At 47.6% G+C, this 18,889-nt stretch overlaps 1 protein-coding gene across 1 annotated transcript; it reads left to right on the forward strand.

Annotated features, from left to right (window-relative positions):
• Window positions 1-13,503: 13,503 nt before the first annotated feature.
• LOC124003030 (gastrula zinc finger protein XlCGF26.1-like) lies at window positions 13,504-18,307 on the forward strand. The gene is made up of 3 exons (XM_046310995.1): window positions 13,504-13,628; window positions 14,161-14,889; window positions 15,277-18,307. Exons 2-3 carry the CDS (start codon window positions 14,377-14,379, stop codon window positions 16,537-16,539), a joined length of 1,776 nt encoding a protein of 591 aa, XP_046166951.1. The 5' UTR covers window positions 13,504-13,628; window positions 14,161-14,376; the 3' UTR covers window positions 16,540-18,307.
• The last annotated feature ends 582 nt before the right edge of the window (window positions 18,308-18,889 follow it).

Consider the following 18,889-nt stretch of genomic DNA (forward strand, 5'->3'; position numbering starts at 1 on the left):
GGTTGAGTGAGTGTGTGTGTGTGTGTGTGTGTGTCCCTGTCCCCCCATCTCTCCTCCAACCCCCATGTGTCCCCCATGTGTGTGTGTCCATGTGTGTGTCTGTGTGTGTGTGTGTGTGTGTGTGTGTCTGTGTCCATCCCTCCATGTGAGATCAGCTGATTGAGGCGATGTCATAGGGTGGAAGGGTGTTAATCCCTATAGGTCCCTGTAATCAGTGGATTACTCCACTTCTCTCCCTCCATCCCTCCATCCCCCCATCTCTCTCCCTCCATCCCCCATCTCTCCCCATCTCCATCTCTCCCCCCCCCATCTCTCTCTCCATCCCCCTCTCCCTCCCATCCCCCATCTCATCTCCATCCCTCTCCCCCATCCCCCCCATCTCCCCATCTCTCTCTCTCTCCCCATCTCTCTCCCCCCCATCTCTCTCTCTCCCCCCATCTCTCCCCCTCTCCCCATCTCCCCCCCCCCATCTCTCCCCCCTCCCTCCCCCCCATCTCTCTCCCCTCTCCCTCCAACCCTCTCTCCCCCATCTCTCTCCCCCCCCATCTCCCCCCATCTCTCTCTCTCCCCCATCATCTCTCTCTCCCCCATCTCTCCCTCCATCTCTCCCTCCATCCCATCTCCACATCCCCCCATCTCTCTCTCTCCCCCATCTCTCTCTCTCTCCCTCCCCCCATCTCTCCCCCCATCTCTCCCTCCCCCTCCATCTCTCACTCCCCCCCCCATCTCTCTCTCCCTCATCTCTCTCTCTCCCTCCCCCCATCTCTCTCTCCCTCCCCCATCTCCCATCTCTCCCTCCATCCCCCTCCATCCCTCCATCTCTCTCTCTCCCCCCATCTCTCTCTCCCCCATCCTCCCTCCATCCCTCCATCTCTCTCTCTCCCCATCTCTCTCTCCCTCTCCCATCTCTCTCTCTCTCCCCCCATCTCTCTCTCTCTCTCCATCCCCCCCCATCTCTCATCTCTCCCCATCTCTCTCTCCCCATCTCTCTCTCTCCCCATCTCTCCATCCCTCTCTCTCCCCCCCATCTCCCCTCCCCTCCATCTCTCTCTCTCCCCATCTCTCTCTCCTCCCATCTCTCTCTCTCCCTCCCTCCCTCCCCCTCTCTCTGATCCTCTCTCTCCCCCCATCTCTCTCTCTCCCCCCCCATCTCTCTCTCTCTCTCCCCATCTCTCTCTCTCCCCATCTCTCTCTCTCTCCCTCCATCCCCATCTCTCCCATCTCTCTCTCTCCCATCTCTCTCTCCCCCTCTCTCTCTCTCTCCCCATCTCTCTCTCTCTCCTCTCTCTCCCTCTCTCTCTCTCTCCCCCCATCTCTCTCTCCTCCCCATCTCTCTCTCCCCCCTCTCTCCCCCCCATCTCTCACCATCTCTCTCTCTCCCCCCCATCTCTCTCTCTCCCATCTCTCTCTCTCCCCATCTCTCTCTCCCCATCTCTCTCTCTCTCCCCATCTCTCTCTCTCTCCCCCATCTCTCTCTCTCTCCCCCATCTCTCTCTCTCTCTCTCTCTCCCCCATCTCTCTCTCCCCCCATCTCTCTCTCCATCTCTCTCTCCCATCTCTCTCTCCATCTCTCTCCCCATCTCTCTCTCACTCCCCCTCTCTCCCCATCTCTCTCTCTCTCCCCCATCTCTCCCCCATCTCTCTCTCCCCCATCTCTCTCTCTCTCCCCCATCTCTCTCCCATCTCCCCATCTCTCTCTCCCCCATCTCTCTCTCCCATCTCTCTCTCCATCTCTCTCCCCATCTCTCTCTCTCCCCATCTCTCTCTCTCCCCCCCATCTCTCTCTCTCCCCCCATCTCTCTCTCTCTCTCCCCATCTCTCTCTCTCTCCCCATCTCTCCTCTCTCTCTCTCTCTCTCTCCCCATCTCTCTCTCTCCCCCATCTCTCTCTCTCCCCCATCTCTCTCTCTCTCTCCCCCCCATCTCTCTCTCTCCCCATCTCTCTCTCTCCCCATCTCTCTCTCCCCATCTCTCTCTCCCCTCTCTCTCTCTCTCCCCCATCTCTCTCTCTCTCCCCTCCCATCTCTCTCTCTCTCTCCCCCCCCATCTCTCTCTCTCCCCATCTCTCTCTCTCCCCCCATCTCTCTCTCTCTCCCCATCTCTCTCTCTCTCTCTCTCCCCATCTCTCTCTCTCCCTCTCTCTCTCTCTCCCCCCATCTCTCTCTCTCTCTCTCTCTCTCTCCCTCTCTCTCTCTCTCTCTCTCTCTCTCCCCCATCTCTCTCTCTCCCCCATCTCTCTCTCCCCCCATCTCTCTCTCTCTCCCCCCCATCTCTCTCTCTCTCCCCCTCTCTCCCCATCTCTCTCTCTCCCCCCCATCTCTCTCTCTCTCCCCTCTCTCTCTCTCCCCCCAATCTCTCTCTCCCCATCTCTCTCTCTCCCCCATCTCCTCTCTCTCCCTCCATCTCTCTCTCTCCCCATCTCTCTCTCCCCATCTCTCTCTCTCCCCCATCTCTCTCTCTCTCCCCCATCTCTCTCTCTCCCCCATCTCTCCCCATCTCTCTCTCCCCCCATCTCTCTCTCCCCCATCTCTCTCTCTCCCATCTCTCTCCCCCCCATCTCTCTCTCCCCATCTCTCTCTCCCCCATCTCTCTCTCTCTCCCATCTCTCTCTCTCTCTCCACATCTCTCTCTCCCCCCATATCTCTCTCTCTCTCTCCCCCCTCTCTCTCTCCCCCATCTCTCCCTCTCTCCCCCCATCACACTCTCTCTCCCCCATCACACTCTCTCTCCCCCCATCACACTGTCTCTCTCCCTATCTCTCTCTCTCCCCATCTCCCTGGACCCTCTATTTCTTAAACTATCCGCAACCATTGTCGCAACCCCTATCACCAGCCTGTTCAACCTCTCTTTCATATCGTCTGAGATCCCCAAGGATTGGAAAGCTGCCGCAGTCATCCCCCTCTTCAAAGGGGGAGACACCCTGGACCCAAACTGTTACAGACCTATATCCATCCTGCCCTGCCTATCTAAGGTCTTCGAATGCCATGTCAACAAACAGGTCACTGACCATCTCGAATCCCACCGTACCTTCTCCGCTGGTCACGGGTATACCTCAGCCACGCTCAAGGTACTAAACGATATCATAACCGCCATCGATAAAAGACAGTACTGTGCAGCCGTCTTCATCGACCTCGCCAAGGCTTTCAACTCTGTCAATCACCATATTCTTATCGGCAGACTCAGTAGCCTCGGTTTTTCTGATGACTGCCTTGCCTGGTTCACCAACTACTTTGCAAACAGAGTTCAGTGTGTCAAATCGGAGGGCATGCTGTCCGGTCCTCTGGCAGTCTCTATAGGGGTGCCACAGGGTTCAATTCTTGGGCCGACTCTTTTCTCTGTATATATCAATGATGTTGCTCTTGCTGCGGGCGATTCCCTGATCCTCCTCTACGCAGACAACACCATTCTGTATACTTCCAGACCGTCCTTGGACACTGTGATATCTAACCTCCAAACGAGCTTCAATGCCATACAACACTCCTTCCGTGGCCTCCAACTGCTCTTAAACGCTAGTAAAACCAAATGCATGCTTTTCAACCATTCGCGGCCTGCACCCGCACTTCCGACTAGCATCACCACCCTGGATGGTTCCGACCTTGAATATGTGGACATCTATAAGTACCTAGGTGTCTGGCGAGACTGTAAACTCTCCTTCCAGACTCATATCAAACATCTCCAATCGAAAATCAAATCTAGAGTCGGCTTTCTATTCCGCAACAAAGCCTCCTTCACTCACGCTGCCAAACTTATCCTAGTAAAACTGACTATCCTACCGATCCTCGACTTCGGCGATGTTATCTACAAAATAGCTTCCAACACTCTACTCAGCAAACTGGATGCAGTTTATCACAGTGCCATCCGTTTTGTCACTAAAGCACCTTATACCACCCACCACTGCGACCTGTATGCTCTAGTCGGCTGGCCCTCGCTACATATTCGTCGCCAGACCCACTGGCTCCAGGTCATCTACAAGTCCATGCTAGGTAAAGTTCCGCCTTATCTCAGTTCACTGGTCACGATGGCAACACCCATCCGTAGCACGCGCTCCAGGAGGTGTATCTCACTGATCATCCCTAAAGCCAACACCTCATTTAGCCGCCTTTCGTTCCAGTTCTCTGCTGCCTGTGACTGGAACAAATTGCAAAAATCACTGAAGTTGGAGACTTTTATCTCCCTCACCAACTTCAAACATCTGCTATCTGAGCAGCTAACCGATCGCTGCAGCTGTACATAGTCTATCGGTAAATAGCCCACCCATTTTTACATACCTCATCCCCATACTGTTTTTATTTATTTACTTTTCTGCTCTTTTGCACAGCTATATCTCTACCTGTACATGACCATCTGGTCACTTATCACTCTAGTGTTAATCTGTAAAATTGTAATTATTCACCTACCTCCTCATGCACACAATGTATATAGACTCTTTTTTTCCTACTGTGTTATTGACTTGTTAATTGTTTATTCCATGTGTAACTCTGTGTTGTCTGTTCACACTGCTATGCTTTATCTTGGCCAGGTCGCAGTTGCAAATGAAAACTTGTTCTCAACTAGCCTACCTGGTTAAATAAAGGTGAAATAAAAAATAAATAAATAAATAAAATAAAAAAATCTCTCCCCCCCCCCTCTCTCTCTCTCTCTCTCTCTCTCACTCTCTCTCCAGCTCACTCTCTCCATCACTAATTATATGAATTCATCCTGTGGATTATGTCGCCATCTTGTGGTAGTTTTTATTTCTATGCGTGACATACCAGGAAGTCTGCACTAGCGCATGGGAATCCAAAAATGAAAACAAAACTACTGGCCACAAGTAAAATGGTGCGTCTTCGGGCTTTGGAGAACTTTGTTAATGTGTGTGCGGATATTAAATAGGCTTACCTTGGTACTTTCAGAAGCTTCAAATCCAGTCTCCCTCTCCCTCTTTCTGTCTCTCCCTCTCTCTCTCTCAACCCACTCCATGGATTCTGACTGTAACCATAGCGACCAGAGCACGAAGAGTCTGAGGGCTATCAGTGAAGAGAGAGACTTGTTGAGACTGGTGAACTGAGTCATTTAAAAGACTGTTATTGAATTGAGACTGGTGAACTGAGTCATTTAAAAGACTGTTATTGAATTGAGACTGGTGAACTGAGTCATTTAAAAGACTGTTATTGAATTGAGACTGGTGAACTGAGTCATTTAAAAGACTGTTATTGAATTGAGACTGGTGAACTGAGTCATTTAAAAGACTGTTATTGAATTGAGACTGGTGAACTGAGTCATTTAAATTGAGACTGTTATTGACTGTTATTGAATTGAGACTGGTGAACTGAGTCATTTAAAAGACTGTTATTGAATTGAGAGGTGAACTGAGTCATTAAACAGTCTTGAATTGAGACTGGTGAACTGAGTCATTTAAAAGACTGTTATTGAATTGAGACTGGTGAACTGAGTCATTAAACAGACTGTTATTGAATTGAGACTGGTGAACTGAGTCATTAAACAGACTCTTATTGAATTGAGACTGGTGAACTGAGTCATTAAACAGACTGTTATTAACATTTAACATTTAACATTTAAGTCATTTAGCAGACGCTCTTATCCAGAGCGACTTACAAATTGGTGCATTCACCTTATGACATCCAGTGGAACAGTCACTTTACAATAGTGCATCTAAATCTTAAAGGGGGGGGGGTGAGAAGGATTACTTATCCTATCCTAGGTATTCCTTAAAGAGGTGGGGTTTCAGGTGTCTCCGGAAGGTGGTGATTGACTCCGCTGTCCTGGCGTCGTGAGGGAGTTTGTTCCACCATTGGGGGGCCAGAGCAGCGAACAGTTTTGACTGGGCTGAGCGGGAACTGTACTTCCTCAGTGGTAGGGAGGCGAGCAGGCCAGAGGTGGATGAACGCAGTGCCCTTGTTTGGGTGTAGGGCCTGATCAGAGCCTGGAGGTACTGAGGTGCCGTTCCCCTCACAGCTCCGTAGGCAAGCACCATGGTCTTGTAGCGGATGCGAGCTTCAACTGGAAGCCAGTGGAGAGAGCGGAGGAGCGGGGTGACGTGAGAGAACTTGGGAAGGTTGAACACCAGACGGGCTGCAGCGTTCTGGATGATTTGTAGGGGTTTAATGGCACAGGCAGGGAGCCCAGCCAACAGCGAGTTGCAGTAATCCAGACGGGAGATGACAAGTGCCTGGATTAGGACCTGCGCCGCTTCCTGTGTGAGACAGGGTCGTACTCTGCAGATGTTGTAGAGCATGAACCTACAGGAACGGGCCACCGCCTTGATGTTAGTTGAGAACGACAGGGTGTTGTCCAGGATCACGCCAAGGTTCTTAGCGCTCTGGGAGGAGGACACAATGGAGTTGTCAACCGTGATGGTGAGATCATGGAACGGGCAGTCCTTCCCTGGGAGGAAGAGCAGCTCCGTCTTGCCGAGGTTCAGCTTGAGGTGGTGATCCGTCATCCACACTGATATGTCTGCCAGACATGCAGAGATGCGATTCGCCACCTGGTCATCAGAAGGGGGAAAGGAGAAGATTAATTGTGTGTCGTCTGCATAGCAAAGATAGGAGAGACCATGTGAGGTTATGACAGAGCCAAGTGACTTGGTGTATAGCGAGAATAGGAGAGGGCCTAGAACAGAGCCCTGGGGGACACCAGTGGTGAGAGCGCGTGGTGAGGAGACATATTCTCGCCACGCCACCTGGTAGGAGCGACCTGTCAGGTAGGACGCAATCCAAGCGTGGGCCGCGCCGGAGATGCCCAACTCGGAGAGGGTGGAGAGGAGGATCTGATGGTTCACAGTATCGAAGGCAGCCGATAGGTCTAGAAGGATGAGAGCAGAGGAGAGAGAGTTAGCTTTAGCAGTGCGGAGCGCCTCCGTGATACAGAGAAGAGCAGTCTCAGTTGAATGACTAGTCTTGAAACCTGACTGATTTGGATCAAGAAGGTCATTCTGAGAGAGATAGCGGGAGAGCTGGCCAAGGACAGCACGTTCAAGAGTTTTGGAGAGAAGAAAGAAGGGATACTGGTCTGTAGTTGTTGACATCGGAGGGATCGAGTGTAGGTTTTTTCAGAAGGGGTGCAACTCTCGCTCTCTTGAAGACGGAAGGGACGTAGCCAGCGGTCAGGGATGAGTTGATGAGCGAGGTGAGGTAAGGGAGAATGTCTCCGGAAATGGTCTGGAGAAGAGAGGAGGGGATAGGGTCAGTTTACAATCCAGGGTTACTCCAAGCAGTTTAGTCACCTCAATTTGACCAATTCACACATTTATTTATTACAAGATTTAGATGAGGTTTAGGATTTAGTGAATGATTTGTCCCAAATAAAATGATTTTTGTTTTTGAAAAATTTAGGACTAACTTTTTCCTTGTCTCACAACCTATTTCTGCATATTGATTATGAATTTGGACCTTTAACTGGTGTTTTGACACTGTGTTGTAAATCCAACAATATGACAACAGGAAGTGGCAACAGTATCATTTAAGTTATGTTCTATGAATATAAATGGTACATTTTACAGTTTATCGATCGCTTTGGCTCATTTTTTTTTTAAACAGTCTTAACATTTTCTAAACTCTAAGTGCAATTGTCACAACAGTTTTATGGGACATCACAACTCTATTGCATGTCTGTAAAATGTAGTAACTCCCCCTAAAACATGTAAGTAATGCTTCAAAATAGAGTTATTTTTCAGTAAATTGGCCAATGCCACCCAAATGAAAAAATGTTTAGATGTTTATTCACCATGGCAGTCAACCCTGGACATGTTTAGATGTTTATTCACCATGGCAGTCAACCCTGGACATGTTTAGATGTTTATTCACCATGGCAGTCAACTCTGGACATGTTTAGATGTTTATTCACCATGGCAGTCAACCCTGGACATGTTTAGATGTTTATTCACCATGGCAGTCAACCCTGGAAATGTTTAGATGTTTATTCACCATGGCAGTCAACTCTGGAAATTTTTAGATGTTTATTCACCACGGCAGTCAACCCTGGACATGTTTAGATGTTTATTCACCACGGCAGTCAACCCTGGACATGTTTAGATGTTTATTCACCATGGCAGTCAACCCTGGAAATGTTTAGATGTTTATTCACCATGGCAGTCAACTCTGGACATGTTTAGATGTTTATTCACCATGGCAGTCAACCCTGGACATGTTTAGATGTTTATTCACCATGGCAGTCAACCCTGGAAATGTTTAGATGTTTATTCACCATGGCAGTCAACTCTGGAAATTTTTAGATGTTTATTCACCACGGCAGTCAACCCTGGACATGTTTAGATGTTTATTCACCACGGCAGTCAACCCTGGACATGTTTAGATGTTTATTCACCATGGCAGTCAACCCTGGACATGTTTAGATGTTTATTCACCATGGCAGTCAACCCTGGACATGTTTAGATGTTTATTCACCATGGCAGTCAACCCTGGACATGTTTAGATGTTTATTCACCATGGCAGTCAACCCTGGACATGTTTAGATGTTTATTCACCATGGCAGTCAACCCTAGACATGTTTTATACACATTTCAGTTTTGTTCTACTTCCTTGTTGACACTGACTGCTTACGGTACCAGGATGTCAGTTCCCTCTAGCTGAATGCTGTGGTGTATCACACGGAGCTTTTTAGATAACGATTTCAACAGTAGGTCAAAGTTTGCTGGGAAGAGTCAATATTGTAGTTACACAGAAGAAAAAAAAGTTAATGCACATTTGTATGTTTACAGTACATTTATTTTTGTAGCAATGTGTTTACATGTAAACAGAACGTTCACATTTGCATGTCCATTTTTACATTTCTTACATATAAAGTCAAATAGTGAACAGAACATTTGGCACAAAGTGACATCCATGCAAAAAAAATGCAACAATGAAAACCTGAGGTAGTTCTGTAAAAAAAGAAGAAGTTTTTTTAAATATAAAAAAATGTACCTCCTCATGTCACGCTACAAGTTCCCCTCTTCTTGGTGGACATCCTGTCGCTCTTGTTGGTCTGGACAGAGATTTTTGTCAACATCACATCATATCTTGGCTAATAATATAATCCAGTTCCCCTGGGCCCAGACGTCAATTCAACGTCGGTTCAATGTAATTTAATTGAAATGACATGGAAACAACGTTGTTCAACCAGTGATTGAAATAAGCTAACTAGTTTACCTCAATTACCTCGTTAGACTCTTGTATTGCCCTTGATCATGATTTTCAGTTCCATTACATTACACAGAAGAGAAATTGGACGACGGCGTCTTCTGAATGGGGAAGTATTGTTAATTAGGAGCCACAATGCTCGGTCTGAACATTAACAAGCATCGCTTGCGATTAGGGTTTGGAAACTGTAGGACCTTATCTTTCATATTTACATTTACATTTAAGTCATTTAGCAGACGCTCTTATCCAGAGCGACTTACAAATTGGTGCATTCACCTTATGACATCCAGTGGGACAGTCACTTAACAATAGTGCATCTAAAACTTAGGGGGGGGTGGGGTGAGAGGGATTACTTAACCTATCCTAGGTATTCCTTAAAGAGGTGGGGTTTCAGGTGTCTCCGGAAGGTGGTGATTGACTCCGCTGTCCTGGCGTCGTGAGGGAGTTTGTTCCACCATTGGGGGCCAGGGCAGCGAACAGTTTTGACTGGGCTGAGCGGGAGCTGTACTTCCTCAGTGGTAGGGAGGCGAGCAGGCCAGAGGTGGATGAACGCAGTGCCCTTGTTTGGGTGTAGGGCCTGATCAGAGCCTGGAGGTACTGAGGTGCCGTTCCCCTCACAGCTCCGTAGGCAAGCACCATGGTCTTGTAGCGGATGCGAGCTTCAACTGGAAGCCAGTGGAGAGAACGGAGGAGCGGGGTGACGTGAGAGAACTTGGGAAGGTTGAACACCAGACGGGCTGCGGCGTTCTGGATGAGTTGAAGGGGTTTAATGGCACAGGCAGGGAGCCCAGCCAACAGCGAGTTGCAGTAATCCAGACGGGAGATGACAAGTGCCTGGATTAGGACCTGCGCCGCTTCCTGTGTGAGGCAGGGTCGTACTCTGCGGATGTTGTAGAGCATGAACCTACAGGAACGGGCCACCGCCTTGATGTTAGTTGAGAACGACAGGGTGTTGTCCAGGATCACGCCAAGGTTCTTGGCGCTCTGGGAGGAGGACACAATGGAGTTGTCGACCGTGATGGCGAGATCATGGAACGGGCAGTCCTTCCCGGGAGGAAGAGCAGCTCCGTCTTGCCGAGGTTCAGCTTGAGGTGGTGATCCGTCATCCACACTGATATGTCTGCCAGACATGCAGAGATGCGATTCGCCACCTGGTCATCAGAAGGGGGAAAGGAGAAGATTAATTGTGTGTCGTCTGCATAGCAATGATAAGAGAGACCATGTGAGGTTATGACAGAGCCAAGTGACTTGGTGTATAGCGAGAATAGGAGAGGGCCAAGAACAGAGCCCTGGGGGACACCAGTGGTGAGAGCGCGTGGTGAGGAGACAGATTCTCGCCACGCCACCTGGTAGGAGCGACCTGTCAGGTAGGACGCAATCCAAGCGTGGGCCGCGCCGGAGATGCCCAACTCGGAGAGGGTGGAGAGGAGGATCTGATGGTTCACAGTATCGAAGGCAGCCGATAGATCTAGAAGGATGAGAGCAGAGGAGAGAGAGTTAGCTTTAGCAGTGCGGAGCGCCTCCGTGATACAGAGGAGAGCAGTCTCAGTTGAATGACTAGTCTTGAAACCTGACTGATTTGGATCAAGAAGGTCATTCAGAGAGAGATAGCGGGAGAGCTGGCCAAGGACGGCACGTTCAAGAGTTTTGGAGAGAAAAGAAAGAAGGGATACTGGTCTGTAATTGTTGACATCGGAGGGATCGAGTGTAGGTTTTTTCAGAAGGGGTGCAACTCTCGCTCTCTTGAAGACGGAAGGGACGTAGCCAACGGTCAGGGATGAGTTGATGAGCGAGGTGAGGTAAGGGAGAAGGTCTCCGGAAATGGTCTGGAGAAGAGAGGAGGGGATAGGGTCAAGCGGGCAGGTTGTTGGGCGGCCGGCCGTCACAAGACGCGAGATTTCATCTGGAGAGAGAGGGGAGAAAGAGGTCAGAGCACAGGGTAGGGCAGTGTGAGCAGAACCAGCGGTGTCGTTTGACTTAGCAAACGAGGATCGGATGTCGTCGACCTTCTTTTCAAAATGGTTGACGAAGTCATCTGCAGAGAGGGAGGAGGGGGGGGGAGGGGGCGGAGGATTCAGGAGGGAGGAGAAGGTGGCAAAGAGCTTCCTAGGGTTAGAGGCAGATGCTTGGAATTTAGCGTGGTAGAAAGTGGCTTTAGCAGCAGAGACAGAGGAGGAAAATGTAGAGAGGAGGGAGTGAAAGGATGCCAGGTCCGCAGGGAGGCGAGTTTTCCTCCATTTCCGCTCGGCTGCCCGGAGCCCTGTTCTGTGAGCTCGCAATGAGTCATCGAGCCACGGAGCGGGAGGGAGGACCGAGCCGGCCTGGAGGATAGGGGACATAGAGAGTCAAGGGATGCAGAGAGGAGGAGAGGAGGGTTGAGGAGGCAGAATCAGGAGATAGGTGGGAGAAGGTTTGAGCGGAGGGAAGAGATGATAGGATGGAAGAGGAGAGAGTAGCGGGGAGAGAGAGCGAAGGTTGGGACGCGCGATACCATCCGAGTAGGGGCAGTGTGGGAGGTGTTGGATGAGAGCGAGAGGGAAAAGGATACAAGGCAGTGGTCGGAGACTTGGAGGGGAGTTGCAGTGAGGTTAGTGGAAGAACAGCATCTAGTAAAGATGAGGTCGAGCGTATTGCCTGCCTTGTGAGTAGGGGGAAGGTGAGAGGGTGAGGTCAAAGAGGAGAGGAGTGGAAAGAAGGAGGCAGAGAGGAAAGAGTCAAAGGTAGACGTGGGGAGGTTAAAGTCGCCCAGAACTGTGAGAGGTGAGCCGTCCTCAGGAAAGGAGCTTATCAAGGCATCAAGCTCATTGATGAACTCTCCGAGGGAACCTGGAGGGCGATAAATGATAAGGATGTTAAGCTTGAAAGGGCTAGTAACTGTGACAGCATGGAATTCAAAGGAGGCGATAGACAGATGGGTAAGGGGAGAAAGAGAGAATGACCACTTGGGAGAGATGAGGATCCCGTGCCACCACCCCGCTGACCAGACGCTCTCGGGGTGTGCGAGAACACGTGGGCGGACGAAGAGAGAGCAGTAGGAGTAGCAGTGTTGTCTGTGGTGATCCATGTTTCCGTCAGTGCCAAGAAGTCGAGGGACTGGAGGGAGGCATAGGCTGAGATGAACTCTGCCTTGTTGACCGCAGATTGGCAGTTCCAGAGGCTACCGGAGACCTGGAACTCCACGTGGGTCGTGCGCTGGGACCACCAGAGTAGGGTGGCCGCGGCCACGCGGTGAAGCGTTTGTATGGTCTGTGCAGAGAGGAGAGAACAGGGATAAACAGACACATAGTTGACAGGCTACAGAAGAGGCTACGCTAATGCAAAGGAGATTGGAATGACAAGTGGACTACACGTCTCGAATGTTCAGAAAGTTAAGCTACGTAGCAAGAATCTTATTGACTAAAATGATTAAAATGATACAGTACTGCTGAAGTAGGCCAGCTGGCAGTGGGTGCGTTGTTGACACTACACTAATCAAGTCATTCCGTTGAGTGTAATAGTTTCTGCAGTGTTGCTATTCGGGGGCTAGCAGGCTAGCTAGCAGTGTTGTTTACGTTACGTTGCGTTAAAAGAACGACAATAGATGGCTAGCGAACCTAGAAAATCGCTCTAGACTACACAATTATCTTTGATACAAAGACGGCTATGTAGCTAGCTAAGTAGCTAGCTACGATCAAACAAATCAAACCGTTGTACTGTAATGAAATGAAGTGAAAATGTGATACAACCTGTGAATGCGACCGGGTAGTTGAGTTCTATACAGAAGACGTTGGCTAGCGTTGGCTAGCTGTTGGCTAGCTAGCAGAGTCACCTACGTTAAGGACGACAAATAGCTGGCTAGCTAACCTCGGTAAATTAAGATAATCACTCTAAGACTACACACTCTAAACCTAAACAACACAATTATCTTGGATACGATGATACGATGATACGAAGACAGCAAAGACAGCTATGTAGGTAGCTAACACTAAACTAATCAAGTCGTTCAGTTGAGTGTAAAAGTTTCTCAGTGCAGCTAATCAGTGGACGTTAGCTAGCTGGCTAGTGAAGACTACGTTAGGACGGCGAAATACGATAATTACGCAATTATCTTTGATACAAAGACGGCTATGTAGCTAGCTGAGAAGAAATTGCTAAGATAAGACAAATCAAACCGAGATATAATGAAAAAGTTGTATCTTTTAAAAACTTTTTTTTTTACAAAATGTTCAATTGATACACACCTTAACATTTTGTTGTTGCAAATATATTTTCAGATTTTGGTTTGCGCTAATGTGTAACCTAGTCCTAACCCTTTCGCGACTGCTCTCCTCTAATGTCCTTTCCCGACTGCTCTCCTCTAATGTCCTTTCCCAGCCTCCGTACTTTCTGCTGGCCCCGCCCCTTTGTTGCTTCTTCTCGAAAGCGTACAGGCCGCTCTTTCAAAAGCTAGTTAGATAGCTAACTAGAAGACTATTGAACACTTCGAAAGGGAAACATAAAACTTGAGCTGGTGAGTAAAGCATTAGATATCTACCAATAGTCATAACGGGTCGCCAAGACGTCGTTATTAGTCGTTAGTTTTGCATAACCACTAGCTAGCTATCTGCTCTTCAGACCAGCTGCTGTTTAGCTTGGTAGCTAGCTAGCTAATAGCTCCTACTAACCCATTTGAAGCTGTGCTCAAACTCAGTCGATACACAAATACAATTATTGTTTTCTGACTGGTAACTACATGCAGATCGATTTTAGCTGTATAGAATAGCTATGTTAGTTATCCTGTTAGCTATGTTAGTTAGCTTGTTAGCTAGCGGAATTATGCTTCCAGGTTGGATCCTTCAAAATAAAAGCCGTCATAGGAATATTTAAATTAATTAATGGTCACCTGATATTGTTCTATTTAGTAAAAACATTTTTTTTATAAAATGAATGATAGAAAATGTAACGAGTTGACACACTTGACAGCAATGGAATCTGACTATACATGTAGATATTGGATGGTACAGAGGGGTTTTGTATTACACCACATCCTCCTATCTACACAGGTGACCTCACAAGGAACTCCCAGAACCTGGAATAACTTGTCTTGGTTGGAGACTCACAAAAGCAGCACTTCCTGAAACTCCCAGTGTGGGAGGAGAGATCTATGAGACCTTTGAATCCATATGAAAGGAAAGACACCTCACCCTATTTTTTTGTTGTTGACCAAGACACATTGTAACTCATCAGAATAGGATCATTTAAGAATCTTCCGGGACAAAATGGATCGAGAGAAGGGATTGTTGATGGATGAAATCGAAAAGGGTTTATGGAATTTAACCGAGGACAATCTGCGTTACCTTTGTGAACGTCATGGACACGGTGGGAAAGATGGCTTCAGGGTTAAAGGAATGGATCACCGCTCGTTACGGCGTGAAATCCTGGAGGAAATGTGGGACAATACGGATTCAATGAAATCAGAGGAGCAGGGAACGTCTTGGTTACTTCAACTGAAAGAGGACATCCGGAGGATACAGGAGGAGGGTAGCAGTGCTGCTGATGATGATGATGATGCTGTAGACTGTGACGAAGAATGGAACGGAGAGGGCGGGGTTCAGTTACCTAGCAATGGTTTGGAGGTGGAGCCCATGAGTTCCAGCCAATCTGATGATGATGATGGCGATGTAGACTGTGATGAAGAAAGGGACGAGGAGGTCAGGGATTGGATGGCTAGCGATGGGCTGGAGGTGGAGTTGTCTCCAGAGAGGCACACACCAGAGCAGAGAGTGAGAGAGGTGAGTACTTGATTTCCCAGTCTTACATTTTGTTTCGCAGGTCTTTCCTTGATTCCTTGACCTCCCTTTATAAAAAAAGATCTGATGTTCCTCCTCTTGGTCTTTCTCCACATCTGGGGTGTAATCATTATTCCAAACTGTTGTAAAAAGTTTTACAACGGGGGGGGTTTATATAAGACAAAGTCGGGTAGGTCCCTCCCCGTTTTCATTCCGTTGACTTCTGTTTGTGTTCTTGTGAATACACCCCTGATGTTCCTCCTCTTGGCCTTTTCTCATGCAATGGATTTTGAGAAGTAGTTTGAATAATTGAGGAGGAATTGAGGAGAGACTTGGCGGGTAGGAGATGGTGTCCCAACCTGTTTCATTTGGTATTTTTACCGTTTCCAGGACAAGCCTCCCCGGCCCCCCGCCACCCTCTCGAAGTCCCCGGGTCGTGTGTCCCGCGGTAGCGCCTTACTGCGCTGTCTGAAGAAGAGGGTGTCTGTGCAGCTAGACGACAGCAAGACAACTCGCACAGGAGAGAAATCTCACAGCCCGTCTAGCGCTAAACGATGCAAGAAAACTCTCCCAGGAGACAGGCCTAGCTCCCATATCTGTGATCACTGTGGGAAGAATTTAGGAAGTCAAAAAAGCCTGAAAAGCCACATGCGCGTTCATACTGAAGACAAACCTCACGAGTGCTCCGAGTGTGGGGAGACGTTCCGTCTGTTAAGAAGCCTTAAAAAACACCAGAAACTTCACACTGGTGAGGTTAGAGGGACGAAGAAAGTCAAAGTCCCTCATCCGTGTCCTCACTGCGGGACGATGCTAGCGTCGAAGAAAGAATTAAAGGATCATCTGAGAATCCGCCACACTGAGAAAACTCAGCTCTGCTCTGAATGTGGCAAGAGATTCTCTAGCACCTACGCCCTGAGGAAACACCAGAGACTACACACTGGGGAGCAGCTCCACCTCTGCCCTGACTGTGGGAAGACCTTCTATACTCAGGCACACTTGATATCTCACCAGAGGGTCCATGCTGAACACAGGGAAAGGCCGCATGTGTGTCCCGTCTGTGGGAGGGGCTTTACAGCAGCTTCGTCCTTGAAGTCACATCAGAGTATTCACACCGGAGAGAAACCTTACCTCTGCTCTGAATGCGGGAAGAGTTTCAGAACATTAGGACACTTCACAACACACCAGAAGCAGCATGTCGAAGCAAAGCCATCTTTCCCTTGCCCTGTTTGCAACCAGTGTCTCTCAACAAAGCGCAACCTGATATTTCACCAGAGAATGCACACGGGAGAGAAGCCTTACCATTGCTCTCAGTGTGACCGGCGCTTTGTTAATGAGCAGAAATTGAAAAGTCATCAGCGTGTACACACTGGAGAGAAGCCCTACCTTTGCTCCCAGTGTGGGAAAAGTTTCGCTCTTTCACAAAATCTTAAAAAGCATCTCAGGGTGCATTCAGGTGAGAGACGTTACAGATGTACCTATTGTGTAAAGAGTTTCATTTCTTCATCTGGTCTGAAATCACACCTGCAAACGCACACTGGAGTGAAACCCTGCCACTGCCCTGAATGTGGGAAAGGTTTCTCAGAGAAGAGAGCTCTGAAGAATCACATGCTCACACACGGGAGAGAAACCGCTCCAACGTTCCAATGTCTGTGAGAATGTAACTCAGCACCCGGAGATACACGCTGGGGTTGAAGAGCATAAATAACTGCCATTAGAATGAGTCGCTCTGGATAAGAGCGTCTGCTAAATTACTAAAACGTTTTAAAATAAAACATAGATATTGTACACCGCTGCCTTCCCGACTCCCACGTGATAGTTAATTTCTGTCTTATTTTCTCTGAAAAGACTTACCAAGAAACTACCATTTAACTAGTTATTTTGTGTCTGGGTGTTCTGTTTATGAATTGTCTGCTTGCATTGAACTGTTCTATCTAGCCTGAATCCAGAACCTGTTTTGTGCGAATATGTGTGTGTATATATAAATGTATATATGACTCCCATTTTGGCATGTATTTAGCAGTGTAAGGTGCAGTACCAATGTGGACACAAAAAGGACACCACTTGCCTGTTTTTAAAAAAAATTTTATGTTGTGAGGTTGCTTCACTTGTCTTCTACTATGGTTGGCTCGCGCTATGGCCGTTTTAGAAGAGGTCTGCCAAGACAACTGTACACATCTGAATGAAGCAACTAGATAAAATTATGACATCTTATTCCCGAGGTAACGAACACGCCTGCACTGATCTGCCTCGTATCTTTTGCATAGAGTCATGGGATTGATCAAAAGGACTGTGAGTGTGCATGTGAGTTGGCCCCCGTGAAAAGGATGCAACCTGGAGATGTACAGTGCGACAGGTAACCTAGCGGTTAAGAGCAGTTAACCGAAAGGTCACTGGTTCGAATCCTTGAGACGAATCCTTGAGACGAACGTTATGTTCCCCGGGCGCCGAACACGTCGATTTAAGGCAGACTTCCCGCACCTCTCTGATTCAGAGGAGTTGTTAAATGCATTTCAGTTGAAGGTATACAGTATCCCCCCTTTCCCCTGGAGTCATCTTTTAGTTCTACATCAATACATGCACAATTCATAATGTAGATTATAGTTGTACAACTGTCTAGGTATCCCCCCTTTCCCCTGGACTCCCAGGAGTCATCTTTTAGTTCTACATCAATACATGCACAATTCATAATGTAGATTATAGTTGTACAACTGTCTAGGTTTCCCCCCTTTCCCCTGGACTCCCAGGAGTCATCTTTTAGTTCTACATCAATACATGCACAATTCATAATGTAGATTATAGTTGTACAACTGTCTAGGTATCCCCCCTTTCCCCTGGACTCCCAGGAGTCATCTTTTAGTTCTACATCAATACATGCACAATTCATAATGTAGATTATAGTTGTACAACTGTCTAGGTATCCCCCCTTTCCCCTGGACTCCCAGGAGTCATCTTTTAGTTCTACATCAATACATGCACAATTCATAATGTAGATTATAGTTGTACAACTGTCTAGGTTTCCCCCCTTTCCCCTGGACTCCCAGGAGTCATCTTTTAGTTCTACATCAATACATGCACAATTCATAATTTAGATTAGTGTTCATAGTGTACTCTGTGGTTTCTACAATCTTACTGTTCATAGTGTAGTTTTTATCTTACACTGTTCCTAGTGTACATACTGTATGTGAATTGTGTATATCTAGTCCGTATATTCTGTTTGTAGCCTAGATTCTGTTTATTGTGTCAGCACCATATCACAGAGTCAAATTTCTGTACATGCGAATAAAGGTGATTCTCCGTTCCATCTGTTGATTGGAGGGGGAAGTTACAGATGTTTACATGTCTCACACAGTTGTTCATCTAATGTTTCATTTTGATATGTTTTTTTTAATGTTTAAAAATTAAATGTGTTTTTTTTTCCAAATAATAAGTCATGTTTGTTCCTGCTTGGTCCCAGTGGTGAGACTGGTTTGGATGCTGATTCATGAAGTTGAGCTAATCTTTCGGTCTTGTATGCATCTTTCTTCCCCCCCCACTTCACAGCTGATTCAAATAATGAACTAATCATCAAGATTTGCCCATTTGAATCCGCTGTGTCGTGTTCGGACAAAAACCAAATGTGGCAATCCTTGGGGTCCCGAGGACCGAGTTTGGGAAACGCTGACTTAATCCCGTGGAAACTAAAGCGATTTGAAGTGGATAGAAAATGGGATGTATTCATTAGTTGCAGGTCATAGCAAACAGTTTTGCAACATAAAATGTTATGCAATGAAAACTAGTTTCGTTTGGACAAATCCCGAGTAAATAGACCCAATATATTAATGTATAGATAATTTCATAAAACTACTTTCACGTTTGCTTTCATCGCCCCATTTGGCAAATTACTCAATCATAAACAATACAACTAGTGAAAATCACCAGTAAACTCACTGAACACTCCTCTTTCTCTCTGTGCTGTGTAGAATTGCTTGCTGTTTGGGATTTTAGGCTGGGTTTCTGTACAGCA

Source organism: Oncorhynchus gorbuscha, linkage group LG18, assembly GCF_021184085.1.
Source record: "Oncorhynchus gorbuscha isolate QuinsamMale2020 ecotype Even-year linkage group LG18, OgorEven_v1.0, whole genome shotgun sequence".
Classification (NCBI taxonomy): Eukaryota; Metazoa; Chordata; class Actinopteri; order Salmoniformes; family Salmonidae; genus Oncorhynchus; species Oncorhynchus gorbuscha.